Raw genomic sequence first — 21220 nt, 5'->3', positions numbered from 1 at the left:
AAGTCAGGAGTAACCAGATTGAACTCTGTTCATGCTCAAGAGAAAAAGTAAAAAAAGAAAGAAAAAACTCTGTCCTTCTCACTTATATACCAAACAAAATAGATGAAGTTACCTTTTCTCAAATGGCACTTTTATTTAATATATGTCAAAAAAAATAGAATAAGGAAACGAAAACTTTAAGACCAAACATAGCTTGAAATAATAAATATACAGTGTAAACCTCTGGGTAAATTCAGCAGTGAATATGATAGAAACCTTTGACTATTCAATGTGTCAACCTTTTTTTACAAATGCTCATAGAACAATCTTTAGGAAACCAGAGGAGAAAGGGGTTGAGCTGTTAGAACTGATTGGTAGTCATCCTTAAATAGGGGAAAGATTTTTACTTTGATACATTGAGAAACAAACTCTAGAAAAGTCAAGTTTTAACAAGCATTTTCTTTGACTCCTTTTGTCTTTTACCTCAATTGAATTGACCCAAAAGTCTTGGAAATCAATACATAAACAAATCCATTTGAAACTTCTGTCAATTTTTTATGTCAATGATTTAGTTTTATGGTCAAAAGCAGATGAATGGGTACAGACAGAAATGATGATGACATCATATCAATTTTAATCTAAATAAAAGTAAATAAATCTCCTGTTCGTATCACATTGAATAATTTGTGTGTACATAATAACCCCACAACAGAGATGATATTGAGTGAAAAGGGACGATGGGGTTTGGATATGAAATTCACAACACTGAAAAGGTTATATACACATCACCTAACGTTCATGACTTTAACAACATGTGGTAATTGTACTTAAAACTCCTTATTTCATCAAAAAATTCAATGTTTCACACAAACTATTGTGCAAAATTCCAAATACTCCTTGGTGTTACTGTTCACTTCATAAAAATAAAACTTGTCTGTTAAATGGTTCAACTTTTTAAAGAACAAAACCTCACCATATTTTAGTAGTATATACAAGACCATCACAAAACCTCACCATATTTAGTAGTATACAAGATAATAATAGTAAATAGGCTTAATATTACACAATATTTTACAATTCTGTACATTATTGCAGTTCTTCGACAACCCAAAAGAGTTTCCATTTTGTCACAGATTAAAAACTTGCAATGAGAAAAGCAGATGTAAATGATTTGTAAAGCATTGCTATGACATAGAACATTGTCAGAAAGAATAGAGAAATCACACCACTATACACCCATGTGCATGGTTATACCTCTTTACCCAATTACAGTTTTAGCTGTAGTCTATACTCTATTTGCAGCTGGTTACATCCATCTTGCTACATTACACTTCCGTTTAGATTTCTGAATGAATTTAACCTCTTACTCAAACTGATGCATTATAAGTTAGATATCAGCATTTAGAGTGAGTGAGTGATATTGATAACACTATCCTCAGTTCTTATATACAAACTTCATGGTAGGCTAGGCTCTTTACCACATAATGTGTAGTGACATGCAATAACATAAACAAAATACAGAGTAATGTATGTGTGGCACACATTAAACATTATGCTGTATCTTGTTGTTGGCAAATAAGTCAAGATTTTGTTAATTGTCACCATTCCTGGTGAACATTTTGGTGGGCTAAAACAACAGAGTATTTTGCCAGTTGTATTATCCACTCAAAAAGCAGCGATAAGTAGTGTTCGACCGATAATCGGTTAGACAATCGGCATCGGGCCGATTATCAGATAATCGGTAAATAATCGGCATCGGCAAAATCCATTGCGCTACCGATTAGTTGGAACCGATTATTACGTTCCACATAAAGGATTGTATTTTCCGCGCTTTTGAAACACCACAACTACAACGGGAGAAAAAAAATTTGAGCGTTCGATTCCAATGCTATTCATAACCGGGGAAGGTGCGCTAATCTACCGTGGAACGGTATCGTAAGTCGCTTGCGCGAGTTTGCACAAATGCTGTTCGATACACTATCCAGTTTTGTCAGTTAACATCATGTTGTATACCCTCGTAACAACACGCAGTATACCCGCGATAAGCTTAGGGGAACGACTTATTTTTTTACTTCGCTTGTTGCATCTAACAGAACCACCTGTCATCATGTTAAACGATTTATACGAAAGAAAAATTGTCTATACTAAATATAATCACCAAATCAGTATACTTTTGAACCACTTTGGCCGTTTCACTGTAGGTGAAAACTGGAAAGTGAAAACAATAACATTAGGCTTTGTTCATTGTGAGAACTACGTACATTAGGCTAGTCTGGCTGAAGAACGGTTGAGCTTCAGAACTGTTAAGTTTGAAAATGCGCCCAAGATTTTACAAATGGCATAAAATGATGAAATCAAGGCTCCAAATACACCTAAAAGTCCATAAACACGTTTGGCGACATTCCTCAGAAGTTCTACTGCATAACAGTATTTTGTGATTAGGCAAACATTCTTACGCATATTTTTACGAAAAACCCGATGAACTTTTTTTCCTATGCCGCATCTACCACCATACGTGCTAACAGTAACTAAACTCATTACCGCAACCGACTTTAAGCAAGTCTGATTTCCAGTGACACGCCGCGACAAAGTCAATGGGACTTTAGTGTGTGATTTCTCCCACATGTAGTTAAGTCAATGGAGAAGCGCCATTGACTTACTGTGTATGATCGTTTGAAACAACGTTCGTTCGATCGTAAGTTTTACCGCGCAGATGGTAATTGAAAACTTGAAGCAAACGTTCGGGATTGTTTTATTTTTCATAATAAAATAAAACTGTTAGCAAACTGCTTATCCACTAAAGAGCCTTTGTAAAAATATGTTATAAGTAATGTGGCGTTACATTTCGATCCTGCTAGGATCGAAACGTCAGGCCAACTTACTCTTACTAGGCCTACACATTATTTTTCATATCAGATCACATATTTCGATATCAGCTAACGAAATAACGAATATTTTATTTACGTGCGATATACTTTTTACTTTATTTACGTTTGAGTTGCAACACTGATAATGGTTTTCGTAGCAGTTGTAAAACCTGTCCCTAACTTTTTTGTTTTTCATTTCGTAGCCAATGGCTACTATTTCCCCCCTTCTGTCTGTACAGTACTGTGTTGTGGCGGGATTGCAATATTGCGACTCCTCGTTATAATCGTACATCGCCCCATGTATGTATTACAGTGTTCTTTACTTGCTCCATTAATCTTTACTGTGAAAAGTTAAGTGGTTCATTTACATCTTTGATTGTATTGGCCTAGAAGTTGGTAATCATGCATAACACTTAATCATACATTAGGCCAGTTCCACGAAAATTTTGAAATAATCGGTAATCGGTAATCGGCAATCGGCCGATTGTCACAGGAAATAATCGGTAATCGGTAAAACCGATTGTCATACAATCGGTCGAACACTAGCGATAAGAAATTGAAGATATCAATTGCCATTGGAGCGACAAACAATGCAATATTGTTTCCTTTAAAATATGTTTGGTTTTTATGGAAGTTTACTCTGTAAACACAACCAGCTGCTATTTAATGTACTTCACACTATTAAATCCCATTATGCATTCCAATGCAGGCATGCTCTAGCATAGAATCAATTGTCCTATTCTAAGTATAGCCTAAACAACCATTGACTTTTACATCTGTTTATAATTGACTCATTTTTTATAACACATCTTTTGGCAAAAAGAGATGCCAAATTTTGATATAGCAGTTGAAAGCAATCTATTAGTGCTACTCAAAATTTGATTAGAAATTTAGCAGCTTCCCCCCCCCCCTCCCCAACCCCCTTCCATATCCCACAAACCCTACCCAATCCATCTTCAACATAACCTACTCAATCATTTCAAATACAACTTTAAAGTCATCAGTGTTGCCTCTCAATGCTAAATTTTGCAGTTTGATAAAACTTCAGATCATCCATATTATCCCCTTAGATACAGCAAAATGTTTAATCACACAATTAACAGATCTGTGATGATTTGGCAGTGGTTGAGAGTGGCAGTTAAATGCTGGTTAAATTTCAACATGAGTGACATTATTTGACATTCTAGCACATCTGGAGTCAATAAGGATGACCTTGAAGATGTAGCAGACACCTAGTGTAAAAAAAATATATCTCGGGAAAAATTTCTGAATTAATGCAAAACTTATTCACAAAAGAATTGATAACAATAGGATGATTAACATTTTGCAAATGAAATATATATAAATGGTCAAAATATTGAAACTTGTCACTGAGTATTTATAAGTATCCGATAACACCAGTTCTGTGAAAAAAACCAGTCTATGGTAGTACTATTTATGAAAACGAGCAGTATAACCCACAATCCATTTAAAACGTTACAAGCACCAACCCTGGAAGACAGTACATGGTCAACTAACATGTTCACTTGAAAGGAAGGGATTATACAAAGTACAATGATAGGTAAATCGGGTGGGACACTCAAATTAAAATTGCAGGTTTGCTTTTATTAAATGTGTCTGAGGGGAAAACTTACTACTAATACCCAAATAATTACGAATGTTATAAGCATCATTATTATTATTGTTAATTTGATATATATCTAGCATTGTACTTTACATGTTATGTGTTACATTTTGTACTTTTCATTCAACTGGTTATACGTATGAATTATGCCTTTCCGGAATAGAAGCTTGGCGTATGAGTTCCTTCCTGGACAGGTATATAAACAATAACACTGTGTTACACCTCTTCAGGTAATTCTTTGAGTTAGAACAGAACCCCAAATGCTGTTTTGAGCTTCCTGCCCTAGATTCCAACTATTGAGAGTGATAATTCCACAAAATTAATTACCTTGAGTACAGTTTCTCATAAAAAAAAATCCTTCAAAAATAGGCTTCCTCTTGCGGTCTTTAGGCCTGAAATTTTGAAACTGTGTCGTTACAGAGTTCATCTTTGCTTCCATGTTCCATCCTTCTTGTATCTCAATGGCATTTTGATATCTTAATTCTGTTGTTTCGTCTGATTTTCAGTCTGTTGTTTTGGTCACTCCTTTCACATATCCTTTGCTATGATTCCATTTCTCTGTACTCTCTGAAGGCAGCTTCATCTCCGTCCTCATTTACTAGCAATCTGGAAGAAAACGATTAGATTTGTCAACTCATCAAAGACGACTGCAAGATAGTATTGTTGGCTGTTCCACAGAGACATTGAAGATAATCCGAGTTATACTTGGAAGGGACAGAACCATTTACCAATTAGGAGCCCTTAAGGTGCAATGTGTTTGACATCAGCAAAATTGGAAAACAAAAATCAGAGATATGCAAGGATATTACCACTTTATAAAACATTTGTCAACACTGGATGGCTGAAAAAACAAAATGAACACAACTTTCAACAGGTTTGTCATTCTACAGAGCGACCTAGAAATCAAACTAACCTTTGACCTTGTCTTCTGCGGTGAAGTCGCAATCTTCTGGTAAGAAAGATGGTTCCCGCCACGCTGCAGACTATTGTTGCCACTATGAAAACTACAAAGAGTCCTACATGGTATGTCACGAATGACTGGTGGACCTTTGTTTTGCTCGTAGTACCTCCGTTGTCTGTGCCCTTGACTATCATATTTTTTGTTGCGCAAAGCTGTTTACCTGAGAAAGAAAGGGAAACAAGGGAGAAAGATTCTTTGAGCTCATTTTCTGCAAGAAACAAAACTGTCAATGGATATTAAGAAACAAACAAACAAACAAATTATTTTTGGTTCACAAATTATTTAAGAAGGCTGATGCAGTGAGTCAAACAAAATGTGAAAATCATCCAAACTAAATTACATTGATGTTGAAAAAATAATCATCAAAGTAAATAATAAAGGAAGGATTTATTATGCAAAACTTATCTCTGCAGAGAGCTCATGGCAAAAAGTAAAGGACAGCCAACATTCAGACAATAAAATGGAATAATTAAGAGATGTCATCATCACAAGCCTTCTTATTTATAAAGCCTTGAGTTTCTTCTTAAAAAAAATGATTATACTTGTTGCCAGCCTGATGACTACAGGTAATTCATTCCAAATATGGTGCAACAGCAACAACATGTTCCTTCCACCTACACCTCCTTCTCCACCAAAGTCATCAAAGGTAATTTTTTTTTCTTTTTATTCTTTTCCAGCACTACCATTTAATATGATCTGTGACTACAAGTATCAACCTCATCACCTCCCAATCCTCTTAACCTCATTACTAATTTCTTTTCCAGCACTACTTATAAATATTATCTGTGACTACAGGTATCAACATCATCACCTCCCAATCATATTACCCTCATCACTAATTTCTTTTCCAGCACTACCTATAAATATTATCTGTGACTACAGGTATCAACCTCATCACCTCCCTATCACTAATTTCCTCCTCTTTTCCCTATCACTTATTTCTTTTCCAGCACTACCTATAAATATTTACCTGTGACTACAGGTATCAACATCATCACCACCCACTCCTCATATCCTCATCACTTATTTCTTTTCCAGCACTACCTATAAATATAATCTGTGACTACAGGTATCAACCTTATCACCTCCCACTCCTCTTATCCTCATCACTAATTTCCTTTCCAGCACTACCTATAAATAACATCTGTGACTACAGGTATCAACATCATCACCTCCCAATCCTCTTAACCCCATCACTAATTTCTTTAACAACACTACCTATAAATATTACCTGTGACTACAGGTATCAACCTCACCACATCCCAATCCTCTTACCCTCATCACTAATTTCTTTAACAACACTACCTATAAATATTACCTGTGACTACAGGTATCAACATCATCACCTCCCAATCCTCTTAACCCCATCGCTGATTTCTTTTCCAGCACTACCTAGAAATATTATCTGTGACTGCAGGTATCAACCTTATCACCTCTCCCTCCTCTTACCCTCATCACTGATTACCGGACCAGCAGTGTAAAGTTTCTTGAACTGTGGGTGATAGCATTCCACTGAAAAACTTGAATTCATCGAGCTGGCACTCTGATTAATCGAAATTGTAAAAGGCAAGACATGGATTGGTTTCTTGATCATTTCTCCTTGCATTGGAAACTCCTTGAGGTAGCAATCTTCCAGCGGTATCGTTGCATTGTATGATATTAAAAGTGTTTTGCTGCGCAGCTTGTTATTGCAAATTGTAAGTTTATTAGCACCTGAAATGAAAACGAAGGTTTGATCAGTGTGCTAATTTTGAAGTATATCTACACACCCAAGTTTCTCTATTGGGTATTCATATATGTATGAATATGTATAAGTATGAATATTCATGTTTCTATCAGATAAATATTATGAACTGTTCATACTGTCAATACAGGTGCTTTGAAGCTTGATACTGGAGTACAGTACAGAGTGGTAATAGCATGGGGAAAATTGTCAAAAATGGCTGGTGTGCACGATTTGTCTTTACCAGTAGACTACCATGTCCCCCCCCCAACCACCTGGGTCAAGCACCATCCACGAGTATCCTAATTAATATCATCAACACTCTGACTGTTTTTTTTATCTAACATGTTCCATTTTGAATGCTTCCCATATTTCTTTTAAATACAGATTCAGAACTATGCTTATGCTTATCAATAGTTTCTATTTTTTAATGTAGAGCATTTCATTTGACACTGTGACAACACCTCTGAGCATTTTCCCCAGTTTTTTTAACATCTTTCATGGATTCCCCCCCCCCCACCCCCCTCTCTTTGGTCTTTATGGTCCCTCAGCTTTTGATAAGTAAGTTTTGTATGTTCCTTTGTCTGACAAACTGTTGGTCACTATCACTTTTTTTCAGTTAGACATACATATATGGTTTTGTAATGTTAACAAGTATGATGGCTGAACCTGTGGTCATATCATTTTGGCAACAAACTCAAACCATGTTCTGCCACTGATCATACCATGTGCAGGTATAATAGACTCTTCAGCACTGAAAACTATCATAAACCTCTTACAATGATTTGCAGCACTTGCTAGTCTCATACTACCTAGCATTGGAAAGAACTTTGTGAATGTACCAAATATGGGCTTAATATTAGTTCATGCAGCTATCAATTTTAAGTTGGATCCTTTAACCTCCTCTTTCCCTTCCCCATACATTCTTGACACCCCCGTCCCCCCCAACCCCCTCCTACAATTTTTGCAATGTTCTCATGCCCTTAGACTCTACTGTTCAAACTTCGAACCAGAAAGACCAATCCAAATCCACTGTTTTCTAGTTTTCTCTCTCTACCCTACCACCGATGGGTATTTCAAGCTGACATATTTTTCATGCACACTGTATATGAAATAACATTCCTAACCAAATACCTAGCCCTCTATTCCTGGAGTTGAGTGATCTGCTCGCCCGCTTGGTTTAGAGTATCTCGGTAAAACAAAAACCGCGACATACGTCGTCAAAAAAGACACAATCATTACAAAACTTGGTTCTCACCTTCCTGTTCAAGCCAATTTGCACTTGTACATGGGCTGGAACTGTACTGGTCATCTGTGAAAATGTATGAAATTGCATTAATGCCACAAATATCATCATTTATTTATATATTAATGCAAAGGATAAGTCTACTAAATAGTTACAACTGTCTGAGACTGCGGTTGCCCGGGTCTGCAACTTGTACAGTATTAAGACAGGGAGCAACGATCTATACCTTGTTTATACTAAGTTAGTAGTGAAACTTTGAAAGCGACCTCACATAAATTTACGATATCGTCAAGATGAAAAATGACTGTGAATAAAGGAATCCCACACGCTGAGGAAAAATATCTTCGTCACGATGATGTGGATTAATAAATTACGAAACCCATTAAGAACCAAAGTTCAGCCAAAAAACGAATAAACGATGGTAAGTTGGAAAACACACAAACATACTTGACCTGGTTAAATTGTTCTAATATTAAGTAAAGAAAAATAAACGAGAGACAAAAATGTAGGAGTTAACCTCTTTTTGTTAGTTATGTAAATTGGGGAGAGAAGTTTCAAGTCTCAATACCTGTTTGCTTTAAAAAAAAACTTTAAAAAAGCTAAAAAAATGTTTCAAAAGTAGTCATTAAAATAAAAAGTGTGCATATAAGGATTGAACTCACTTTTCAAGGCTAAACCCATAGAATTCACAAACTTTCAAGACCCAGTAGAAGAGATTTTCTGGTCATTTCACCTACCTTTCCCTGACGGTTAAAATTTGCCTGACCATCTGGGATATCAACCATCTGCATTTGGTTCATTTTCAAACACATATCAAAAATACAGTACTAACCTATACGGAAATGCACAGCTCCCGATTTTTTAACTTCTCCACCGATGCATTTTATAGAAATGTTATATTGCTTGTCTGAAACGATGTTATCCATCAGGTAACCGCCGATGGCTCCTACTGGGCTGACAGATATCAACTCGTCCTCTGCTTGTACCCCACAGTTGGGTAACTTTAAATGTGCCCACAGAATCAAGACTTTGTCGGGAGCCGGCGAAGGATTGATGTCGGCGCACACAGGAAGTTCTGTCAAAATGTACAGTAACACGTACGACAATTTATAGACAGGTTGGTAAAATAAAATATAATTGTTTATTATGACGGAGCCGATATAAAGTTTAGTTTTTGCAACCAGCATTTAAGAAATGATCCCGTGAAAACCCCAGGTATTCCAACCTTTTTGCTTGAAGATCCCAATGTTCACAACCATCTTGGAAACCGTCCACTAACTTGTGAATATTGTGTAGAAAGGAGGCTAAGGGGAGGAGCCATCCTCTCCCCTTTCTTATACAGTAGCATTTTTTTAAATATATGGCTGAGGGTACATAGTAGCAAATTGTTGATGTTAAATTGCAAGTTAGGAGGCTAATTTTTATGCCCCAAATTGTCCATGTTTTCTTTCAGAAATATCGACAAATGCTTTCATGTTCAATTTTTTTCTCAATTTTTTATGACAAAAGTGTTGCGACTCCCAGTTTGAATACATGGGATCCAAACTATAATGTGTCTGAATCTTACTCATACATACATCTACTGTATGACAAGGTATGTCTATATTTAACAACATTCTGTAGGTACTCTTTTTCACTGTCAGTATTTGATTCAAAGAGAACTCTGGTATATCTATTAAAACAATGTACAGCTAATAATGTTATCACCAAGTGAAATAGTTCATTGATGGGCCTAGACAGCGATTTGCGAGACAAAATTTGCTGTACTGATATATACTTTCGCGTTCACAAACTCTCAAACACATAATCTACACCTTCAGCATATCATTGTCCATGGCATTCATAACTGTGATACAACCTTTGCTACATACAGAGCCACAAATTGAGTCTTTGGTGACTTCTATAATAATATCTTTAAGTGTGCTTCAGTTTATAGGACTTCAATTAACTATGTACTGGTGACAGTTGTATCACGAAGACATTTTTTTTGTAGAGTTACTTGATGGGGTTTGTTTGTGCCTCCCCAATTCTTTCTTTCTTTCTGCTAAACTATCACCATACGTGGCCACAAGTTTTCTTGTTTTAAAACACTTCTCTTGAAAATCTCCTCAACCACATAGATAGATCTACATATTCATTAGGTCCTAGTTTATTGTTGCATTAATCTAAACACCCAAAGCACCTACTGTATATATGTTGTTTACAAAATGTTATTGCACATATATTGCAAAGAGGTAAATATAAATGTTGGGTCAAAAGATGAATGAAATGCAGTCCTCTCTGAAATGCAGTTGTATCTTACCTTGATCTGAATTAGTGCTACTCTCAACATTAGAGCTGTTGTGTTGGTCTGCTACCTTACCACTGTTAACTGCACCTACAAGTGCATATCTTAGCATGTACGCCACCAATAAACTAGCCAAAGTTGGCTGAGTACGAAATCCTTCTCTTCTTCTCTTCTTTTCCATCACAATAGGTTGGTTGGTCCAAAGTTAAAGATATATATCTAAAAAATACAAAATTGGGGTACAATTGTTCTTTTACCAGATAATAGACTGTGCTTTTAATGATGAAGTAGCTTGCATGCTACTGAGTCAGTTTGCTTTGAAGATAAACTTGTCAGAATTGATACAAATTGATAAAATATAGTCCTTGTTGCATCAGACCCTGAATTGCTTATAAATATATTGCATGTATTTAATCAAGATTTTAGAATCAGAATAGGCCATATCTAAAGCCCAACTTTTGGCAAGTACAGTACATCATCAGTTTCTTAAATAACACTTAACTTGATGAAACATTAATGAACAGATGTGAACCGACAGTGATTTTTGGTCAAAATTCCGTTTCTCCCAGCCCTGCCCCCCCCCCTCCCTCCAACGTATGGAAATAAGCAACACAACATTCAGTTGGCATAAAGAAGACCTGTCTTTATGCCCAAAGTTAGTAATATCTGACTGAAGACAAATGGTTCAGTACTTTTGTACACTTCTAAAACTATAGGGGTCACAACTGTTTGTTTAGAAACAAAATGGCACATGAACTCGTGCAGTATTGGTCTCTTTAATGAAAAATCATGATTAATGCAATACAAGCTAATGAAGTTTGGTAAAAAATATATAATCTGACATAACAGAAGTAGAAACACATAATATACTTGAATATACTTGAAAAAAAGATTCCAAATATGAGTTAAAATGTTGAATTGGAAGCCACCCGACGTGTAAGTTGTAATTCATAAGCCCCTATAGGTGGGAATTTCTAACACATTTGTGGTCGCTTAAGCGTCATAAAAGTAACTGCTGACTATATTCTTATTACTTCGGCTAATGGTGGCAATAATTTAGCCACCAAATATTCACAATATACACCTTAGTTCGTAAATAGGCCTAATAATGATGCACCACATATATACATATCTCATTTTATAATGGCAAGGAGAGAAAATAACATAAATTAAATTTCTAACCAACCACAGCAAAAACTGAATTAAGGATTTTTGGCAAAGTTTTGGCGACATCAATTTTGGTTTGAAGCATATCTATCCTGCTACTGTACAGTGTAGGCTAGTCTACGTATTTTATAAGGAACAACATTTCTGGGCATTCATTAAAGCTGCCATACAAGTTTTGAATGCAAAATTATGGTACTAGTTTAGAATCCGTACCAATCGACCCTACTTCCTAACCCCTAACCCTCTCCCCTACTTACTTACCCTACTCCCTAAACCATATTCCCTACTCCCTAATTCCTAACCCCTATAGCCCTAGCCTACTCCTTAACCCTACTTTCTAACCCCTAACCTTATTCTGCCGATTCGAAGTAAGCTTTCCCATTCATATGGTACGGATTCTAAAGTTAGGCCGAAATTATACCCTGATGTTTCACTCTATGCATTCAGTGTTACTAAGTTCAAAGCCTGTTAATTGACTGGGCTACTGATACTATCCTAACTTTGTTTGCAATAGGCTATGCTAGGCTACAGCCTGGATAGGCCTACTGCAAGTAAGACTAAAGTAGCCAAGCTGCTGTACAATTTTTGAATGCGAAATTATTCCCTGATGTTTCACTCCATTCAGTCAGTGTTACTAACTTCAAAGCCTAAAGCAAGTTAATTGACTGAGCTACTGCTACTAACCTTACTTAGTTTGCAATAGGCCTGGCTAGGCCTACTGCAAGTAAGACCAAAGTAGGCCTAGGCCTAAGTTCTCTTACTTAGCCTATGCTGTAAACATACGTTTGCCCTGGTAAATCTACTTGCCTTTACTTCCCGGACTATATCGTCCGATGTTACCCTAAATATAGGCCTGTGCTATGTTGTTTACTCAAATCATGATTCGATGTTGGGTTTTTCCACTGGCCACTACAGACTTCACCGATAGTTTCTGAATATTCCTTCGTTGTCTCCCTTCAAACTGTTGGCAAAACAAATTCAGTGGTAATTAAACGCAAAGATAATCCTGTAGGATTCACTTGAGCTCTGTATTCAATTGTCATACATTCTACTTTATGATTTTGTATAGCGCTATTTGTGCGGTTACGATGTCATGTACAGAACTCGTACAAACCAAAGACAATACCCCAATTGATCTAAACCCGCAGTGTACTGTGGTGTCATTATATATATTGACCGTGTTGAAATGGACCGTGCTGAAATTGGTACATGTAACGGTGTTTTAAATGGTGCCTTGATGTTCCCAAAGAGCTAACATCCGGGCCCAAATATAGATGACTTCTTTAGGAGGGAGGTGGAATTAGATTAGGAGGGCTGAGTGGTTCTCGGTGTTATGGCCCCCTAATCCCACTATAGACCGAAGTTACCTATAACGCCTAACTTGAGGGATTAAAGGGGGAGGGGTGGGGGTGACATTATCTCATCTCCCTACATGTAATGTGTACTGATGAAGACATATTGTACTTCACCCCACATCAGAAATGTGAGTGAGTGAGTGGGTGGGTGGGTGAGAGAGTGGGTTGGTGGGTGAGAAAGTGAGTGGGTTGGTGAGGGGGTGATTGAGTGGGTGAAAGAGTGAGAGGTGGCGTGAGTGAGTGCAGATATGGGTGGAGGGAGTGAGGGAGTGAGGCAGTGAGGGAGTGATCGAGGGAATGAGGGACTGAGGGTGGAGGGAGTGAAGGAGTGGAAGAAAAAATGTGTGGCGAACTCATCCTAGACCGTAAGCTAGTCCTATCATGTTCAAACTTGGTGGGTAGATGCCTGATCATGTAAACTCGTGCCTGCGTGATTGGTGATGTCATAGATCAAAGATTAGATCTCAAATGGTCAAGAAACCACAAACTTTATTTTTTAGCCATTTCCTGCTTGTCAATATGTAAGAAGGTAAGTCAAACACACGATATGTAGAGAAAATAATTAACGAATTTGAAAACAGGACATATTTAGGCGTTTGGGGTCGGGGTCAAAGGTCATTTGAGGTCAGGGTCAAACTGGCCTATATTATGTGAGAAAATGTGTCACAATTTACTCACAAACCCGTCCTATAGACAGTAAAGTCCAATCACGATCAATGTTGGTGGGAAGGTGCATGAACACATGGGCGTCAGCAGGTTTCAGAAAGTGAGGGGGACACTATACTATCTAAGCGGAGCGCCACCATTGGTTGGCGCGAAGCGTACCAGAAAATTTTGGGTACATAAGATCCCCTAGATCGCAGGAGACAGCCTTCCTGAGTCGTTTTTAGTTACATCAGAACCAGATCTGTGAGGAGAAATTTTGTCTCACAAAACTAAATTCCGACAGAAAGTACTGGTAGAAAGATGCCGTTCTGACACCAAGGGAGACGAATTACACAGCGTCCATCTCAAACGAAATATTGAAAAAGTGGCGCCGTCACCTCCGGGATGAGTGGAGTGGTATATATAATACATGCATGTAGGTGCGAGACGTCAGTTGTTATGTGCCCAGGTACTTTAATAATAATAATCAGAAAAAGGCACCGTGCGCAGAGCGTGTGTAGCGCCTAGCCGGCACTCAACAATAAAGATCTACCATATCCGGCGAATACATGTAGCCTTAATTACTTAACCCCTACACCCCTATTCGTCCGTCCAGTCCAGGTAGTGATATGAACATAGTAACTCATCACCATCTACCTGTATGGCTTACCTAATCCCTTGGAACCCATACAAACAACATGTTTGCAAGATTCAATACACTTTCGAATGGTCTCCCCCCCCCCCCGAACGAATTAAATGGGCAGATTTAGGATATTGGGAGAATGGGAGATTAATGACGGTGCAAGTGATAGATAGCAGGGGCCCAGGGAGTCCAGATTTCTTGACCTTAAATAGAAAATCGCGCATATGCATGTGATTATTTTTAATAACTACTCTGAAAAGTGGGTGGGACAAATGATATGATATCCCCTCCACTTTTGAAAGTGGGGGGGGGACATGTCCCCCCCCCCGTCCCCCACCTGTTGACGCCCATGCATGAACATGTAAACTTATGTCTGCGTGATTGATGACGTAATATAGGTCTAAATTCAGAGGTCAAATGTCGAAAAACCTAAAATTTGGTGTTTGCTATTTTCTGCTTGTCAACATGTCGGAAAAAGTCATTCAGTCAGACGTTACGTAGAAAATAATGACAGAAATACTAAAATTTTCCTTTTTGGATGTTGAGAAGGCCTACATGACATTTTAACCTAATTATATTCGAATAGATCAGACTTCTAAATGTGTAAAAATGACACGTTAGAGATATCATAACTTTGAGGACCAAACACGATGCATAATTGCTTCCTTATAGGGGTCAGTTACAGTGAAAATATGTTTAGGTATCTTCATTTAGGATGGTCCAAGAACCAAGATTGGATACGTATTACAGTGATTGTGATATGTTATATTGAGTCACTTTAGCGCACCATATCATTACAGATGTGGCCCTAACGGTACTATCTGTCAGTCTGTGGTATTCGTGAGAGCGATTGGCTGAAACACCCAGGATTTAGAGCCTGTACCTGGGACAATCAGCTGTGAGTCAATGTGTTGGATTTCTGTGCTGTGCGTGTGAACTGTCGTAAGCTGTGTGTAAAAATAAAAGCAGAACATTTAGACAAGGGCACATTGATAGTGGACTGCATAACAACGAACGTAGGATTATCAAAGTTTGACAAGTCTGACAGATCTAGTATAAATCTCAGTAGGTATTGTAACAAACGATTCGTTGTCTGTACAAAGAATATTGCATAGAAATGGTCTAGTAGTAGTACTAATAGTTACAGGCCTAGCCGATTTAGGACTAGCTGTAACTGAATTTAATACTAGGTCTAACTAAGTTAACCGATACTCCATGTAGCCTAGTTACACTAGGCCTAGCATAGGCCGAATGGTGTTAGGACATTCATGGATCCCTCACTTATGCCTGCTGCAGAACTTAGCACTTAGCACAAATTTCCACATGTGAACATAATAGTCCTATGCTGAAATTAAGAAAAGAATACGGTATTGAAGGCTTTATACTGAAGAAACCTGGTACGGCTCAATTAATCAAGCAATCAGTATACAAATTGAAATAACTGTTTCAGTAACTGGATAGACTGTACTGAAATTTGGATTTTTGCATATGTATGTTCTCTTGAAAATTGGGAATCACTGCATGTACTAAATATTCATTTCTTTTTTCTGTAATGGAAGATCAAGATGGGCGGATTAATGTCTCAAGCGATGGAGGAGAGCTTTAAGAAGAATAAGGAGTTCATGACCGAAAATCAGCAGATAATGGTAAGTTACCTTCGTTAGATCTTGCATTGGCTTATCATGTAATTGAGTTTCCATTGTGTCTCCTTAGGTATCGCATATGCAAATCAAAAATTTGAATCTATATCATATTTCGAAAATTTGGATGAATGATATGAGAGTACAGAGGGGTGACTTGAAAGTTGTGCAGGAATTTCTTCCAGCTTGCTTTGGAAGCTCGAAGAACAACAAAAATTGATCCACAAAACTGGCCTGTAATATGTTGTCAGTGACTCAAATGAGTGTATTAATTGTAAAATATTCTACTATCCTTTGATGAATACTTTCAGAATAAAAACTGTCTTGAAGAACACTGGTAAGGGATTACATAGATATTTGAATTTGAGTTTAATATCCAAGACTTTTACTGTATCCATTTTCCTAAATTGTAAGGAATTTACAATTTATCTTACAGTTGGAGAGACAGATCCAAATGCAAAACCAGATGAGAGAGAAAGGAATGGCTATGCAACTATCAGGGTCCAGGGAGCTATTTAATTGGTATGCCTCCTTCTATGGCATTGCCTCTCTGGCCATGGTCTTAGGGTAATTATCTCCATTTACTTAATCCTTTACCTTGGTTGGTAGATGATTATATACTTAAATAGTAACATGTAAAGGATTGGACCTCACTTCTAAAGGGGGAGGAGGGGTGGTGTAGGGATCACTTCTTGGAATAACACTGTAAATTATCTTTTATTAAGTGAGCCTGTTATAGATATTAAGTATTCTATGCACAGTAAATCCTATCCTACAATTGGAATCCTTAAGATATTCTTACTCTATGTTTTTAGGTAATGCTTACTGTAATCTGTAGAAGCCTAAACTAAGTAATGAGCTTCATCCTTGGATGTGTACAGTAGTCACACATTCCTGGTCCTGGTATGAAGTTGTGTTTCTCTTGAGTTGTCTCTACATGGTAAGTCATAGACCATTTAAATCCACTATACTGTATGTAGTATGCTATCAAATGTATTTTTATTCTTTTTCTAAAATAATTCCTTTAAACGTCGTATCCACCAATGGGAGTGACTGTATGTAGTATGCTAGCTTAATTCACATACCATACATAACCTATGAATGCAAAGTTCAAATCAAGTCTGCTTGACCAATCTAAACTAGTACTATATTCAAAGATCTACTTATTTGGGTGCTGTAATTGTTCAATTTTTTTTTTTAAATTCAGAATATATCTTTTGCATTTTTCAGTAACTTTAAAAAAAAGATATGTTCAACAAAGATTAATGAGAAGAAGGGTAGGAGATGTCTCTTTTATGTCAGATCAAAATTAAACACAGTTTTTACTTCCGGTAACAGGATATCTTTCCATGAAAATCTCAGACAAGTTGATGGATTGAACCTTCTGTTATATCTTTAGTATGCAAAGTAATGCTAAAGTAGATATGGAAATTATGTGAATTATCTCCTTCAGTGTGGAGACCTCTTACAAAAGATAGAGCATTTATGGAATTATAAAACTAGCTTATCCAACCTGCACATTTTGGACATGGTAAACTCATTTCCTCCTGCACTTCTACAGTGTCAGTGTTCTGAAAGATGGAATTTGTCTATAGCCCCACCCTCTCCCTGTGCATGATATTTCTGATGATGTTTTGATTGTTTTCCCACCGCTTACATTGTACAATACAGTATATGCTGTTCTCAGTTTGCAAACTCATAAATAATGTTAAAATGTAGATGTGTGTTGCTCACAGAGTGATACATGTGCAAAAGGAAATGTTTTAGTGTCATCTCACCTGTCAGAGTGTACATATAAATATCCAATTTTCGGTTTCTGTTTTTACCTTCAGATTCGCAAGGTCAAAGAATCCCGGTGTCCTGGTTCCTTTCCTGCCATTGAGTTTTGTGGTAGGATATCAGTATGATTGGTGCTATGGCAACAAAGTGGAACGAATCAGAGGCAAGTATCACATTTTCAGTGTGTTTGTTGCCATGGAGAGTTTGAGACAACCACATAAAAACATAGGTTTTTAAAGCAGCTGGCTCTTGTGCCAGCAATCAGTATTTCCTACAATGCAAATAGCTCAGCACAAGACATATTATTTACTACTGCTGTTGGAACTTTCTCAGGAGATGGATCTCCTGGTGGCTAAAGCTGGAACGCCGCTGGAAAGTTTCAGCATCGTTAGATCAAAATCACATCTTCGTAGCAGTTCGTCAAAGAAAGACATGAATTCCACAGAAATGTTAAACAAAGGATCACACAAGTGTTTAATTTTACACTGAGAAGGGGAGGGAGAGGGTATTAAGTTTTACTTTGAGGATGGAAGAGGGGACGTTTTCATGTCTCCTGTTATGAGCGTGGACAGGAATGTTGAAAAGAAATGGTAGAGGTAAAAGCATAACTCTACTTCTTTGAGTACTCATATGTTTACTTTATTCATTCATGCATTTCTCAGTCACAGATATAGTAAGTTAAACTGTTACACAATTTCGAACCTCACTAATATCGAGAGAAACATATTCACACAGAGTCCCAAAATAATTGATAACAGATAGAAAATGCTGAAGACCAACAATTGCCTGCTTCATTGAACAAATATCGGTTGTTGTTACTTTTTGGGGAAAAATATAATAATAATGATCTGTTATTAGGGAACTACCCTAAAATTAAAACGCCTTTAGATCCATTAATTCTCGTTCATCCTCTCAGAATTATATTTATTACGTACTGCAGATATTGTGTGTGAGTGTATATTAAGCAGTTTCAAGACTCAATAAGTTTATTCACTGCAAAACTAAAATGAAACAAAAACAGGACATAACTCTAAGTCTTGGATATATATATTTTTTGGGGGTCCATATTTTCCACCTTTTTAACAAGTCAACTTTCTTTTCCCATTTTTCTTATAGCTGATGCTGAGAAGATTCTTCAGGAGGAGCAGGGTAAAATTGCACTCCCTCTTGGACTGCCATCATTAGCAAGCATCGACGCTGCGAGGCTTTCAGGTGGAGAGAGAAAATAGATCAGACGGTTTTAAACTCACAGGGAATATAAAATAATATAGATACTCCTCAGGGTCAGCATAAAATGTATGTCTTTGAGGGATTTGACCATCTGATTATGCATTCAAATTTAAAACATTCATAAGCTGATATCATTCGTGTCTGGTATAAAGTTTGTCTTTTTTACCGGAGTGAGAAACGTTGTCTGCCGTGAGTATGATCGCAATAAGGATCTTTTTCATTTGTTTTTAATTTGCCTTCTCTGTGGCAAAGAAGTAAGAAAAATCATATATTGTTTCAAACTAACGAGTGCTCAGACAGTTTTGACACATCAGCCCCAATCTGCTTCATACTTATTATTCTAGATACTGTATGTCCAGTGGCTTGTGGTTTTGTAGTCAACATTCAGGTAGTCATTGTTTGGGCGTCGTATTTAGACCAGGCAGGATACAGTATCAGTTTATTTCGTGTTTGTATTGGCTTGCATAATCCGTCTTATTAAGAAAGTATGTGGTGTCTCATAACAGCTTTCTCTTCATTGCTCTATTTTATATTGTAAATATATATGTATTTACATCGATCCAAGATGTCCTATGTATGGAAATATCTTTGGGAAACCAGTCTTGATCATAAAATATTAATATGTGGATATTTGCAATAATACAAACAGTATGTTTTATGTTCTGTAATGAGTGTACTTTGGTTAGACTTCCAAATATTATATTTCAGTAAAAACAATTATTTTGCAGTTGTCACAACAGGGAGTTATGTACTGGATTGTACAAAAATGGCATGGGGGGGGGGGGGCAAAAAATGACATTGGTAGCTTTTCGTAAAATATATCCTTGTGATGTACATGCTATAACGTACTTGATGAGACAATTGACATTGACTATGACTTCTTGTCACAAGTTGACAGTTGTGAATATATGTGTTCTGAATACTTGAATGCAACAATCATGTAGCCAGAACGACTTGTTTTCCCTGTCTTTCAAGTTCTGCAGACCTAAACACTGTGAAGAATCATAAATTTAAACTTGTTTGACCAAAGTGTGTGATGTAAGATTTGTGTCACAAAATACAGTGATGTGTTTCCTTAATGTCTACAAGTAACCTATTGCTTTTATAACATCATGTCACATAACAAAATCGTTTTAATCATTGCGTCCATGAATCTGACCGATCTTCATAATCATTAGATATTTCATAAAACAGTTGACCATTGCTCATAAACCTTCTTGGATGTGTACTAATGTGAACCAAAGAGGGATTCAAATGGTCAGTTATATTTTTGTAAAATTTGGTTTTGCTGACAAATATGAAAAGGAGATGAGAACTGTAAATGGCAGACATTTTAGGAACATTTTTAAGGAGACTGGAGAATTTGTGAAGTTACATCTTTTTAGTATTGAGTATAACATTTTGAGGACATGCAATGGCAATGAGTTTTGATGATATACCATGTTACAGGCAATCCATAATGTATTGTTTTTTAAGTACCATACTATGTATAATGTAAGAATACTGATTTTTTATTCTGTATTTCTCACATTTGGTTACATTTGGTAGTAGAGTATTCATTTTGAGTTCATCTTTCCTTTTTTGTGCTACCATTTGTGACAGAATTTTTCCAAGACATTCTATATTTACGCTGGCCAAATTTCCATTGGGACTGTTACCTAATGATCAACAAGCAGGGAGGGCATCTGGATATTAGTAGTGCCTTGATATGGTCTGTAAAGATTAAAGAATATCATAAACTAATATTTTAATTAAAGTATTAACTGATGTGCTTTGTTTCAATCTTTCAACAAATATTTGTCATCGGGTACTTTCAAGAAATGACAAGTACAAATAGAGCATTGAGATAAAGTTGAGAGAAACTTCAAATGACAGACTATCATTTATCCCTTCTTTGTCTGGTTTTACTTTTTGTAGTTGCTTATTTCCAAGTGTTTTAAGAAGATCTTTGGGACAACTGGCCCCTTAAAGCCTACCCCCTTGAGAGGAGATGTTTGAATTGCTACTCCTATTTATGTGTGACAGTGATCCCCTGCCCACACTATACTCAAATAGAACACAATTAGAAGGGCCA

The 21220-nt window shown here is 36.8% G+C and overlaps 2 protein-coding genes across 4 annotated transcripts; one reads left to right on the top strand and one right to left on the bottom strand.

Moving 5' to 3' along the window:
- Positions 1-108: 108 nt before the first annotated feature.
- Positions 109-12983, bottom strand: LOC139983091 (uncharacterized). Of its 2 annotated transcripts, none has more exons than XM_071996448.1 (7): positions 12726-12983; positions 10703-10906; positions 9233-9475; positions 8413-8466; positions 6881-7144; positions 5384-5591; positions 109-5076 (listed from the first exon to the last, which is right to left on the bottom strand). In XM_071996448.1, exons 2-7 carry the CDS (start codon positions 10866-10868, stop codon positions 5013-5015), a joined length of 999 nt encoding a protein of 332 aa, XP_071852549.1. In that variant the 5' UTR covers positions 10869-10906; positions 12726-12983; the 3' UTR covers positions 109-5012. The 2 variants fall into 2 exon arrangements, with proteins under 2 accessions (XP_071852549.1, XP_071852542.1); XM_071996441.1 differs by having other exon boundaries at positions 12662-12982.
- A 2420-nt stretch (positions 12984-15403) lies between these two features.
- LOC139983157 (plasminogen receptor (KT)-like) lies at positions 15404-21015 on the top strand. 2 transcript variants are annotated; one of them, XM_071996546.1, is made up of 5 exons: positions 15404-15562; positions 16057-16143; positions 16574-16704; positions 17970-18079; positions 19033-21015. In XM_071996546.1, exons 2-5 carry the CDS (start codon positions 16063-16065, stop codon positions 19143-19145), a joined length of 435 nt encoding a protein of 144 aa, XP_071852647.1. In that variant the 5' UTR covers positions 15404-15562; positions 16057-16062; the 3' UTR covers positions 19146-21015. The 2 variants fall into 2 exon arrangements, with proteins under 2 accessions (XP_071852647.1, XP_071852638.1); XM_071996537.1 differs by having other exon boundaries at positions 15407-15566.
- Positions 21016-21220: the final 205 nt, after the last annotated feature.

This window comes from Apostichopus japonicus, chromosome 2, assembly GCF_037975245.1.
Source record: "Apostichopus japonicus isolate 1M-3 chromosome 2, ASM3797524v1, whole genome shotgun sequence".
In the NCBI taxonomy this organism is placed as follows: Eukaryota; Metazoa; Echinodermata; class Holothuroidea; order Aspidochirotida; family Stichopodidae; genus Apostichopus; species Apostichopus japonicus.
This window is presented reverse-complemented; position numbering and strand designations above follow the sequence as displayed.

Bases quoted from the DNA above. Each gene is read 5' to 3' on its own strand.
- LOC139983157 (XM_071996546.1), top strand. From the start codon at position 16,063: ATGGGCGGATTAATGTCTCAAGCGATGGAGGAGAGCTTTAAGAAGAAT. The intron at 16,144-16,573 runs GTAAGTTACCTT...TTTATCTTACAG, and splicing joins CCGAAAATCAGCAGATAATG to TTGGAGAGACAGATCCAAAT. The intron at 16,705-17,969 runs GTAATTATCTCC...TTTTACCTTCAG, and splicing joins TCTCTGGCCATGGTCTTAGG to ATTCGCAAGGTCAAAGAATC.
- LOC139983091 (XM_071996448.1), bottom strand. From the start codon at position 10,868: ATGGAAAAGAAGAGAAGAAGAGAAGGATTTCGTACTCAGCCAACTTTG. The intron at 8,467-9,232 runs GTTAGTACTGTA...ACATTTTCACAG, and splicing joins AGCTGTGCATTTCCGTATAG to ATGACCAGTACAGTTCCAGC. The intron at 5,077-5,383 runs GTTAGTTTGATT...GTTTTCTTCCAG, and splicing joins CGCAGAAGACAAGGTCAAAG to ATTGCTAGTAAATGAGGACG.